The sequence below is a fragment of the Onychomys torridus genome, chromosome 4, assembly GCF_903995425.1.
Source record: "Onychomys torridus chromosome 4, mOncTor1.1, whole genome shotgun sequence".
Classification (NCBI taxonomy): domain Eukaryota; kingdom Metazoa; phylum Chordata; class Mammalia; order Rodentia; family Cricetidae; genus Onychomys; species Onychomys torridus.
Window position 1 is genome coordinate 148,760,451 of NC_050446.1, and position 13,181 is coordinate 148,773,631.

Consider the following 13,181-nt stretch of genomic DNA (forward strand, 5'->3'; position numbering starts at 1 on the left):
GGTCTCCCTGTTTAGCCTCAACTAGCTTCAAACTCATGATATTTCTGTCTACACTTCCCTGGGGCTAGCATTATAGGTGCATGTCGTTACATTTGGCTACATTCTTAAAAAATCAAATACTCCAGTGACAGGCAATGAATGAGGGTAGTGGATGAAAGGAGAACAGGACTACAAAGTGACAATCTAGAGTTCTGCAGAGAGAGTGAGTGATGTACTAACTGTATCCTGACTGTCGATCAGTTTTACTGTATGCAATTTTAAGTTAAAGCATATTAATTTATTTTTAAAATGTAGTGACCAGCAAGATGATTTAGTGAGTAAGGGCACTTGTCTCTAAGCCTGATACCCTGAGTTTGATCTCTAGGACCTGCTTGTAGGGTAAAAGGAGAAAATTCAAAGTTCCCAGTTATCCTCTGACCTCTTCACCTATGCTGTGGCATGAATACATGTACACATATACATACTTACATACAGACATATGCAATAGATATATAGATATAGATAGAAAATGGATAGATAGATGACAGATTTTTTTTTTCCGAGACACGGTTTCTCTGTAGCTTTGGAGGCTGTCCTGGATCTTGCTCTGTCAACCAGGCTGGCCTCAAACTCACAAAGAAAGATCTGCCTGCCTCTGCCTCCCGAGTGCTGGGATTAAAGACGTGTGCCGCCACCACCCCCCCAGATGTTTTGTTTTGTTTTTGTTTTTTTTTAATTTAAAGATCTGATGGGTGGTGGTGTCAAATGCCTTTAATCCCAGCTTTTGGGAGGCAGATTTCTGAGTTTGAGGCCAGGCTGGTCTACAGAGCAAGTTCCAGGACAGCCAGGACAACACAGACAAACCCTGTCTTGTAAAACAAACAAACAAACAAAAATTTTAAAGATTTAAGCCATTATGTATGTTTGATCTCAATTTTGACATATTGAAGGGAGGAAATAACATTACAATGTTAGAAAATAATAGGACTGATCTAAATTTGCCTAGCTTTGTTTAAAGTGGGTGCAATGAGTTACTCTCTCTATAAAGCCCAAAACTATATGATTTTAAACATCAACCTGAAATCCCATTCCAAAGGTTTGATTTTCAAATCCTTCATTGCTAAGGTCGTAGGAAGCTCTCCTTAGCAACTGGTGTTCAGATCAATGTCCAAGGATGAAATGAAGTTGGAAAGTTATAAACTCAAACATTGCTCACTAAAAAAAGAAGATGCAGGGCGACTCATTTTCCAAGGAGCCCATTATTCTATTGATGATATAAAGATAGATGGAAGTGAAACAATAACACAAACTCTCAGAAAACTAAACAAGGAGTGTCCTGAGAGCCACTGTTCCATCATCAGCACATCTCTTTACTTGTTACATGAAGCAGCTCATCCTGTGACTCCCCCCCCCTTTTTTTTTCCCCATGAACTGACTTTCCTGAATGTCAAACAGTTTCCCAGGAGATCCCAGCACTTCAGTAACATTTCAGAATGTGAGACAATTCACCGAAAGTTGATCTTCATTCATTATATTCTTCCCTTAACTGTGCTGTTTTCTTAATGGCTTTTGTTTTTTCAAGCAAAGAGTGAAATTGGCAATTTTCTTTCGTGTCACTTCTAACAAAATCAGATGTTAAGACTCAGTGGCCCCTAAGAGTGCCTCCATGTCTAATATTCCAGAAAACAAATACCAAGGAAAGCAATATGGGAAAACTGCCTGAATGGTCCATCTATCTGAATAAGCCATTTTCATGCATCCTTCATTCAAAAATATTGTACAAATGACAGAAAATAACTGTCCATTAAAGAAGCCCTCAACAAGCCAAGAACCTTCCCTTCTCATTCAGTTCAGATTCCACATCCTAGACTGGTAACTGCAAACATAGGAGGCTGTCCACATCTTCAGTTCTCAAATGTAAATGAACTTGGTGATCATTTCTCTGCCCCAACGTATAATCAAAATTTTGTGCAGAATGTAATAGTCTTGGTGGTGATTTTCCTTCATTCTTAAAAATCTTGATTTTTAAAGTCAACTTTGAGTGTAGGTGGTTATCAATTACTTATGTCACTGGTCCTTTTGTACTAAAAGGTAAGGATAGTGTTTTCATAAGAGGGACCCTTCTCCATTACCATGACTGTTGGTGATAGATACACAAACCTACATGAGTTATACAATTGTGCAAAATCCAGTGTGTGTGTGCCTGTGCACATGCATGCACATGCATACACACACACACACACACACACACACACACACACACACACACATGAAAGCATGCACCTGCATGCACAATAAAGAGAGTCAATCTGAGTAAGAGAGGTGGATTGGATGGAGGTCATCATCCTCCTGATAATATTATGCCATAATTTTGCAAAATATTACAGTGAAGCTAACTAGAAAACATGTACAATGGGATCTCTGTATTTGGTTTTCCACCTATATGAGACTCTTCAATTCACTCAATAAAAAATTTCAATTCGAAAAGGTTTTCCATTCCTCCTACCCACTACCTTTAGTTTTCTTATGTATAGTAGCTAAAATTGAAAAGGAAGAAGAGGGAGGGGGAAGGCAGGCTGACTTAAATAACTTGGGATAGCCTGGGTTCTGTCATCAAATAAGTTATAGAACCCCTTCACAGTCATGGTTGGGAGGACTTAAGTCCTTGAGTCAGAGAAAGTGCTTGGCTGAAGAAACCCTCTTCTCTCACTGGACTCCCTGAGAGAACAGGTCTCCCCGCTGATGGCAGGACACAGTGATCTTTCTGTAGGAAATCCGACTAACCCCACACAAAGATGGAAAATGAGACACATAGAGCCTTTCCCAGTGGCATGGCCCAGTCAGGTGAGCTCCCAGGGAAACTCACCAACAAGCCCTTCCTCAGCTATTGCAATGGTCTTTGAAACAGCCTCACCCACACACAAGGCAGGCTCAGACACCAAAGTTCTCCTGACACTGAAAGACACCAGTAAGGAAAATGGAACAAGGCAGACAGACAAGAACCACTTATAGAAGAGTCCACAGAGAGAGGGAGAAATCTTCAAAATGAGTACGTGGATACTTAGAGGTGGGAGAGATGATTTAGACAGATAAAAGAACGAGGAGCTTCCTAAGTCGTTCTCACAGGAAACACAGCTCTTGGAAACTGAAGCCATTTTAAGAGTTGGAAACCTGGACCACAAGACAGTCCAGTGAGTGAAAGTGCTTGCCGTGAGAGCCTGATGATCTGAGTGAGATCCTCAGAACCCACTGAAGGTCAAAACAGAGAACTAATTCCATAAGGTTACCAATGACTGTGCATGCATGCTTCCCCAACACACACACACACACACACACACACACACACACACACACACACACACACATACACACACTAGTGAATAATTAACCAAGATTGTTCAAGCTAGGTGGAAATTCTTGTTTAGGGAAATTTGTGGAGGGGCTAGAGAGAGGGTTCAGAGATTAAGAACACTAGATTAAGAACTAGAGATTAAGAACACAGAGATTAAGAATCTGCCAGAGGACCTGGGTTTGATTCCCAGCACCCATATGACAGCTCACAACTTTCTGTAACTCCAGTCCTAGGGGATCCATATTTCTCTTCTGGCCTCCCACGCACCAGGAACACATGTAGTACACAGATATACATGTAGTCAAAATACCCACATGTATTAATGTAGTTAAATAAATAATATTAATAGAAATCAGACCAAAGGTCCAAGGTGATTGCACACTCAGCACTTGAGAGGCTAAGGCAGAAGGATCATGGGTCCAAGGCCAGTCTGGGCTGTCTAACAAAACTATCTCAAAACAGAAAGAAAAGTTCAGTCAAAGGGGTGAAAGAAGTATGGAGGAGCTGGACGGTGGTGGCACACGCCTTTAATCCCAGCACTCGGGAGGCAGAGCCAGGTGGATCTCTGTGTGTCAGCCTGGTCTACACAGTGAGATCCAGGACAGCCTCCAAAGCTACACAGAGAACCCCTGTCTTGGGAAAAAAAAAGTAGGGAGGAAAGGTAGACTAGGAGATGCTTTCAGGACCTCAAGCATCCAGTAACAGACAACCCAGAAAGGAAGTGAACAAGGATGAGCACATCACTGAGGGGAAGTTCCTAGGCCTGAGTGACATGCACATCCAGATTAGAAGAATCTAGTAGAAGGCCTCAGGGACTAGAAGACACACACCTGTACTAGTCTTCTAACTCACTGACACTTGGAGAAAATAACACAGGAGGAGCCAAGCAAATGTCTCAGAAAAAGAAAACAGAGTCTAAAAACCATGAAAAACTAGGACACCATCAGGCTTCTTAGAGACATCATTGAAAGAAAGATAGCCAGGCAACATCTTTAGACCCCAGGGGAAAATGAGGCCCATCTGAAATTATTTTCCTTTTATTTTTAGACTTAAGGCTAATCTCAAAATCATAACCCTTCTGCTCAGCCCTCCCAAGTTCTAGGATTTTAGGTGTGTGACCTAAGTTATGAGCCCAATCCATCTGGCATGTGGGTCAGAAGAAGGGTCAAACATACAAGGGGTCAAACCTGTGCTTTCCCTGCCTTGGTACAGAGGCACTTGGAATGTTTGAGATCCAAAAGAACAACTGGGGAGTGGGGGGATAAGCCAAGAGAAACACAGGTATGGCTTCTAGGAAGATGACTTCCAGGGCAGAGTTGAGAGATGTGACTGGCAGAGAGCTGCAGGGAGGTGACAAGATGACATCTGGATGGCAGGCTTACCAAGTCACCTGGCAGAAAAGAAAAGGTCAGAAGAACCCATGTGAAGATCACTTCCCAAAGAAACCCTGATGGAGCATTTAATGTCAGCGTACATATGAAGATGAGATGCGGCCACAGGAAGAGAGTTCGGGATGAAATTGTGACAACAGTTTAGAAAACTAAGCAAAAGAATATTGATTTTCATCCAGAACAGAAAAAAATGGAGTTCAGTGTATTTCACAGATCCGCGACAATGGGCCTTCACATAGTCATAATACAGTGAATGCTGCGTATGAACCTACCCCAGCAGGGCTCAGTCTTGGCTATACACTGACACCAACTGTATCTCCCTTAACAACAACAATAACAACAACAATCCCAATGTCCACACCATACCCTGGAGCATTCCATCAGTATCTCTGGGTAAGATTCAGACACAGGTGACGCTCAGAGTTCCCAGGTGATACTGCAGAGAAGTCTGAAGAACATGAGCTAGCCGAAGAGACCATTTTTCACCTTCTGGTATACTCCTCACAAGTCCTTGTCTGTGGTTGCAACTGCTAATAATCCCAATTTTCAGCTGTCAGCTTCATCGTGTCCCACCAGCTCGCCACCTCAAACTATCCGAAAAATGAACACTTCACGTTCCGTCTAGAAAATGGCATTATTGACCTGGTGTGGACGTGTAATGCCAGTCTGGTCCCCACCACCCTTTCTTCTTTCGTGTCCTGTGGGGATTCAAATTCTGGTAGCAGACCAGGTCACTAAGTAAAGATACCACTTCCTAAGCCAGAACAAAGTAGACGACGCGTAAAGGAAAAAATGAGAAGGAGTACTGTCAAAACTGCAAAAGCCATAGACGGGAACCTCTCCAAACTGGGCAGCAGCTGAGCTGATCTCACTTGCTCACCCTCTCAGGAATACATAGCTACTGAGAAGCAAAGAATGGATGCTACATTGCAGGGTTTAAATAAGCAACCAGCACTGGGCTTTCCTGATCCCCAGAGTTCCCTTCTGTCCTCAACTCCAGACTTTAAAGGGCCACAGCCAACCAGCCCCATGGTCCACATTTGGGTCCAAGTCCACTAAGTTTTCCCCCAGGGTTCAAAAGCATATGCAGCTGCTCTAACTCCATAGCATGTATGTGGTTCAAAAACAACAGCAAACAACAACAACTTAGCCCCACAGCCTCCACGTTGTAGTTAACTACACTTGGATCCATGAACTTTTGCCAATGCAACTATTAAGAAGAAATGACATCTCACTACTTTTAAATTCCAATTCCGCACTTGGTAATTAAGGGTGGAAAATGTTATCTGTGGCTATTGGCCCTCTGCAGTTGCATCTCTGTCAGGTGCCTGCCCACGGTTTTTTCTCAGTTTTCGAGGAGTGTTTATCTTCCTAACTCATTTCTGTTTTTCAGGTCCTAGCACCTCTGAAGCACCACATACTCCTCCAGGGCATGCAGTAGTTCTCATTCATATCGCCAACAATTCCTCAAAACATAGCCATTCAGTGCCCCCTCTTCTCAAAAAGCCCAAAGACCAACATTGGGTGTCAATCTCAGACAGGATTGTCACCCCAACAACTAACAAAATGCCCGATTAAAGAAGGTGTAGACAGAGATCCCTGGATCTGATGCCCTTGGGATCTTGGGAAGGACTCCTTTCAAGAAATCCACTGAGAAGAAGATGATGATGGGGACAGGGACGCCATCCAAGAATGGTGGCACCCAACATTAGCAACAGTGAGGAGCATGCCCAATCCCAAGCCAGAAGCAGACTGAGAGAAGAGCAAGCGGAATGCCAGAAGCCCACAGCCCATCACCGTAGTAGGAATCTTACAGGGGAACACAATACCACCACACATCACCCCCTTGGATCACAGCAAACCTTCCTTCACTTGTGTCCTCAAAACTTCACATTCTCAGATCCTACACAGCAGGACCTCGTTTGAAACTACTGTTTAAAATGGCTGTCAAATAAACGCTACAGGATCAGAAACTGGCAAACATCAACCAGAAATCCTCAAATCACTCTTTTGAGATCATAACCCACTCACAGTGTGACTCCAGGGACATTTTTTTTAATCCCCTATACCTCAGTTTCCCCCATTCAGACAGTCTGTGTAGTATCCTCTCCTCCATTACCCAAACACATACACAAAGATTTTCCTTGTGCGCATGGAGCACTCCTTATAGAGGCGAGAGTTGCCAAAGTCCTGCACTATCAGCCAGCTTCCACCAGGCCTTGGAATGTTCAGCAAACAGCTAGTTTTGCAATTCTTTTGGCTTTGCCAACCCTCCGGGGTAAAAAAAATCTTCCCACAAGGATTCGAGGCTTCTGAGGAGAGGAAATCTTTGAGAAAAATCTGGGTTGATGAGCAGCTAAGAAAAGGCAGGAGGAAAGAAACACTTCTATATATGTTTGTGCGGAAAATAGAAAAGGTTGAAAGCAACGTGTTTCTAAAATACTGCTTCTATGAAACCAACCTTCTGTTACTCCTTACTCCTCGGCTGACTGAAAAAGGCAGGGTGAATCCCTGGTTTGTGTTCCTCTCTGCCAGAGCTGAAAAGGCAGCCATATGCAGCTCTGACACAGGCATCCCTAGGTTCAAATCCTACCCCTATCCAACTGATACTGAGTAAGCCTACCACTTTTTGTCAGCTTGATGCTCTCCAAAGGAAAAAGGGGAAAAACATCAAATTTACCGGACTAGAAATTATGAAACTAAGCACATGCCAGCAAATGGGGCCCTAAAACATGGTGGGGCTTTTTTAGTTTTTTTTGTTTGTTTGTTTGTTTGTTTTGGTTTTTTGTTTTGTTTTTTATCACAGGCATTGGAGTTCATGGATCAGAAAGGCTTCTCTATAACAAATACATTTTGAGCCCTTATTATGGGCTGGGTGATGGAGGTGACAGATTTCAGACTAGATCACAGGGTCTCTGACCTCCTGGAGCTCAGAATCCAGTGAAGAGGAATGTTACTTGAACACTGACCAAACAGATAGATAGCTGCCGACTTTGATAAATATAATCAACAGAAAGCAGTGTTTTCAGAGAACACAGTGGGAATCTAATACAGTCCAGAAGATCTTGGCCTTGCAGGAAGATTAAGTAACTGCAGAGTGAAGGATTAGCTAGTTGTGGTGGACATAGCAATACAGTGGGACCAGCACATGTGAGAAATCTGGGACCAGAAAGGTCACACCCTTGTGAAGCAACAGAAAAGTCCAAGTGAGATCAGAAAAGAGAAGGTTAAGGGAGGGGTCATCAAGAGAGGGACTCTGCAGGCTCACCCCAAACCCTCTGATGAGGGATTCCAGGGAGCAAAGATGGACTCTCAGTTTGCAGTTCAAATCTATACTGTAGCTCCTTCTTCAAAGGTTACCTCCTGTCTTCACCCCACATAAGATTAACGGCAATACTCTCATGACTGGAGGACATTTCAAAGACATTATACATGTGCATGTACATACAGTGTATGTCAACATGGATGTACATACAAATGTCTACATGCAAATGTATATGTATATACTTCCTTTATTCACAACTGTCCATTTGGGAAAATGCCTTCACTCACTCCTTCGTTATGATCCTCCCAGATCTCCAGATTTTTCCAAAATCATATCTCCCATTAAACTGACTCTATGTCCTCACCTTTTCACCTGGGTGGCATTTGTTCCTGCCTTGACCAGCAGAAGGCCAGCATGGCAGCAGCGTTCTGTGGTTTCTGCTAAAACATTAAATTGCCAGATACTTCCAACTTGCTGTCAGGGGTGCTATCTCTGGGAATTTGGCTGCCATGCTCTGAGGAAGTTCAAACTGAGCCCCATGGAAAGGCCATGTGTTGGTCTAGGTCAACATCCACATCAACCCCCATAAATGGGAGCAATGTTGTCTCTCTAACATATATGTGTGTATATACATATATACACTTATGCACAAATGTGTATGTGTGCAAATATTTATTTTTTCTTAGTTATGCCCTGAGAACTTTCTAGAAAAGATGTATATAATTCCTTCTGAGTTAGAACCCATACTTCTGTAGAAAGATGGCACGTAGTTTATATCAAGAAAAGTGAAACACTCCTAAGCTATTCAATATATACAAGCTCAATCCATTCTCATGGCAAGAATAAATGAAAACCCTCATTAGCAAATCTAACACCTTATTTAAATTGGCTTTGAACACAGAGATCAAAAAGGAGATCTTCATCAGTAACAACTAACTAGGGCACCCAGGGCCTGTGTCTCCCCTGCTGAAGGCTCACAGGGCTGAAGACAGTGTTTGCAGAGGAGGTAAACGCACATAAATATGCTTGGCGCAGTGCCTGGCACTTGAGATGCCCAAACTGTAGTTGTTATTATTATTGCTTTTGTTGTAGTTAGAATTAAGAATTCTCTTCATTCCAGCACTAACTCTTCCTGACCTAAATTAAACAGTCCTCATGTCCTAGCTACACAGGGAAAAAAAAGAACCAGTATAGATTATTTACTATACTTCTTCTAACCAAATACTGAGCACCAAAAACCTTTGCTAAACAGAACCAAACTTTTCAGTATATAACCCAATCTGCATTTACTTAGAAATCCAGAAAGAGACCCCAAATTCCATGATTAGAAATGTTAGACATTATGTAACGTAACTTCCACACACCTCTATTTGAACTTTCTTATAAAAAGAACTGCCCTTTTGATTAAGAAAAAGAAAAGAACAAGAATATGGGAGATCCTTGGGGAACAAGACTCTGGAGGGTTATCTTGCTATCTTTAATAATTACCACATATCTTTAAAGGTAAAATATTACCTTTGGTCATGAGGACCATACCCCCACATGACCATATAAGCATCACACTGCTGCACCCCAAAGCAAGGAACACAACTGGGAACAAAGAGCAGGTCACCTCAAGTTGGTTTTGTCCCTCTATTTCTCAACTCCTGTGTGACTTTACTCAATCACCCTTTGTGAGTCCCAGTGTCTCTAAAGTGGAGCAAAATTACGAACCTTTTGCCCATGCTGAAAGGATATTATGTAGAATGGTGCTGAAGTTTTCAGGGTAAGAGTCACTCCTCAGATGTTTATAATCCTGAATGGCATATCCCGAGCAAAATATCATTGGAAGAGTCCTGTGCGGTAATTAATCTGTTTAAAATTATATTGAAAGAAAACTATGCCTTGCTGCTGCAACACGGCTGTGCCTCCCCTAATGAAAACAGCAACATCTAATGGAAGAGAAGGTGATTAGAGACAGAATTAGGACCAGCAAGTCATGGAGCTGTGAGTGGCGGGGATACGCAGAGCCTGGGCAGCAGGGTCCTTAGAACTGGTGGGTTTCTCCCAACTAAGTCTTTCAAGGGCTGGGAATCAAGGGTCCCTAAACTAGACATTGACCCGGGGGGGGGGGGCTAGAGAGAAAGTGACAGTGAGAAAGAAAATATGAAAGATTAATAAGAAAAGGGTAGAGATGGAGTTGTGCTACGGAATAAAACCTGAGTCAGTAGCACCCGGACAGAAATATCATTATCAGGGAAACTACTTCAAAATGAAAGTCTAGTCATCAGGTTCCAAGTTTACCACGTGTGCTACCCTAGCAGCCCAGCCATTCCAGCTTCTGGTGGTGGTAAGAAATTGAAGCCCCCTGCAATGGATCCACTTCACTGTGTGGGTCATAGTCACCATCCAGGAGAAAACAATGTCTTTTATGTCCTGGAAAGTGCTGAGAAGCCTGTCACTCACAAGGGCCCCAACCTGTAGGGAAACGGCCACCAAGTAATTGACTTGGAATAGCTCTTGCCAAGGGAGTCATAAACTATCTGCTGGCGTTCACTCAGAAAAACTAACAAGCCTCTTGGTGACAGTCAGTGGACACTGCTTAGCAGGTCTGAATCTGCCCTTGGAGAGAGGTCTCAATTCATTCCAACAACACAGTCCCCCTCCCTGGTATCAGCACCCAAGGCCAGAAAACCCGAGATTCCAAAGCAATGGAGAGACTCGTCAAGTCTACAGGCTTCACTGAAAACCAGGACTGCCTCTCTCCTATTACCATATATGATGAAGTCTGTAGAGAGATTTGCTAAGTCTAGAAGAACCCTCGAGTTTCACCACGAAGCACACACCAGCCAATGTGAGGGAAATCCCTGTCTTGATTGATGGCATCTTTTAAAATGTCACCATCACTATCAAAATGCCTTTATTGTGTGCTTCAAAGCCCTGCTTATCAGATCGGCGTCTATCTCAACGGTACAGCACATTTCTGTAACTGTTTTATTCCACCTACAACCATTGATTTGCCTCCTTCCCCACAAACCCTGACACTTGAAAATCCAGGACACAGAATCATTTTACAACCGTTTTTTTTCCTCCCAAGTCTTTCCTTTCCGTGGTGTTATTTTGTTCTTTTACACAGCTGCATCCCAGAGTCCAAACTGTTTCCAATAGACAACTGTTTTGAGCACATTTCTCCTCGATATCTATTTTAGCTCCAGAAAAGCCAAGGGCAAAGATAAGACCAAAGTCTCGCGTGTGTGTGTGTGTGTGTGTGTGTGTGTGTGTGTGTGTGTGTGTGTGTGTGTGTGTTTACACCACCAGCCAAGGCAGCAGGAAAAAAGTGGACAGCACAGAGTGGTCCATCCCCAGCATCAAGTCCGGGGAAGGAAGCCAGCCTTGAGAAATGAATCCATGTGTTCCTGTTGAGCGACCCTTTAAGAGAACATGCCCTTTCCTAAACCCCAGCTGGTAGCTATCACTTTCTTCTGTCCGAAGTTCCCAGCACCTGTTCTTGGACTGAAACGGTGGCAAGGAGCATTCTCTGCTATCCACCCCACCTGTTCTCTGTGGAGAACACGTGGAGAACCCGGCGTGAGCCGGTCAGCCAGCCCGCAGCAAGCCCGGAGTACAGGTGGTTGGTTACCTGCACAGGTACCGATTGCTGCCAGAACAACTTTATTACCGGCCTTGGTGGTGACAGGGTTTTTGCTTAGGGTGAGACTCCCTGTCACCACCGCCACCACCAGTCCTCAGGTTGTGGGAAAGGGGCAGAAGGCAAGAGTCGCAAGTAAAGGTCTGCAGGGTGCCCAAGGGGGTCGGCCGCTCCTCCACCGCAGCAGTCCTAGCGCCCAGACCCCTTCCTCCCCTGCCCTACGAGGGACCTGGGTGTCCTCGTGCTTGTTCGGTGTGACCGGAGCCCAGCGCAGCCGCCCGGCGCTGAGCCCGGGGAGCCCGAGCCGCTGGAGCCGCAGCGCCCACTCGGGGCAGGCGGCGGAGCACTCACCCTTCTGCTCTCGCAGGCTCGACAGCGACCAGAGCAGCAGCGCCACTGAGGCCAGGAAACAGAGCTGGCTCAGCAGAAGGTCCCTCCGCCGGCGGCGGCGGCGACGGCGCGCGCGGTCCTGGTCGCCCGGCGGCGGCGGCATCCTCGGGCGGCCGGGCGGCGTCCCCGGCGGGCGGCGTCCGCTCGGGTCGCGGGCGGCCGCGGCGGGGACGGCGGCGGGAGGCAGCCCTGCGCGCAGCAGCCGCGCGTCCTCGCTGCGTTCCCACCCGGCCGCCGCCTCCTGCTCGCCCTCCTCCCGGCCGCTGCCCGTCTCCACGCCGTCGCCCTCGTCGCTATCGCTCAGTCCCTCCTCCCCCGCCGCCACCTCCTCCTCCTTCTCGCCGCTCGCCCGCGCCGCCGCCTCCTTGCGCTCAGGGTCCCTCTCCTGCTCGCGCACCATGGCTCCCACGCTCCGCGCCCGCGCTCGGCCTGGGGCGGCGGCGGCGGGGGCGGCCAGGAGGCGGGGGTGGCGGGGGCCGGGGAGGAGGAGCGGGGAAGGACCGGCGGCGAGAGGAGGGCCAGCCGCTGGCCACCCTGAGCAGGCCCTGGCCTCGGGCTGCGGGAGCGCGTCGCGGGGCCGCCCCCCTACCCCACGGTCCACGCGCGGGGGACTCGGAGCCGAGAGGCGGCCGGAGAGCGTCAGCGGCACGGGCGAAAGCAGCTTCCCGTAGCCCCCCAGCGGGCCGATGGCAGGGGGGCGGGGTTCACGGGGTGGGGTGGGGGGCAGCGCCGGAGGCTATGGGTCTCTGGCCAGCGCTGCGGGGAGGGGGCTCAGGGAGGAGACTGGGCTGCGGAGGGAGCCCAGTGTACAGTCCCCTTCAACCCTTTGGTGCCCAGAGAAAGCCGGTGGTGCCGGAGGCCTGCAAGGCGAGATTCGGGCAGACAGAGCTCTACCAAGAAGGATTCGCCTGAAACTTTCAGAGAAAAGGAGGGTTTCCCTGGCCCTCTTCCACCCGCTGCCTTCAGCTAGAGCGTGAGAGTGTGCTGGGTGGCCAATGCTAACCAATGGGTCCTGCCTCCTCCCGCGGGCCTCCGGGGTTCCCCTCTGCCCCCTGGTGGGGATCCCCGTGAGCCAGGCTCAAGTTCTAAAACTGGTCTCCTGGGGGCTTTTGGCTTATTAGGGGTGTCCTGGCTCCCCCCTCTGGCTCAGGTTCACATTTCGCCCTCTGAGGAACT

The 13,181-nt window shown here is 46.6% G+C and overlaps 1 protein-coding gene across 1 annotated transcript in view; it reads right to left on the reverse strand.

The window, feature by feature from the left end:
• The window catches only part of Slc24a3 (solute carrier family 24 member 3), a 495,475-nt gene extending 482,769 nt beyond the window's left edge, over positions 1 to 12,706 (reverse strand). The window contains exon 1 of the mRNA XM_036184903.1: positions 11,967 to 12,706. Within this exon, the coding sequence (XP_036040796.1) occupies positions 11,967 to 12,405 (439 nt within the window). The 5' untranslated portion in view covers positions 12,406 to 12,706. The remainder of the gene's footprint in view (positions 1 to 11,966) is intronic.
• Between the last annotated feature and the right edge of the window lie 475 nt (positions 12,707 to 13,181).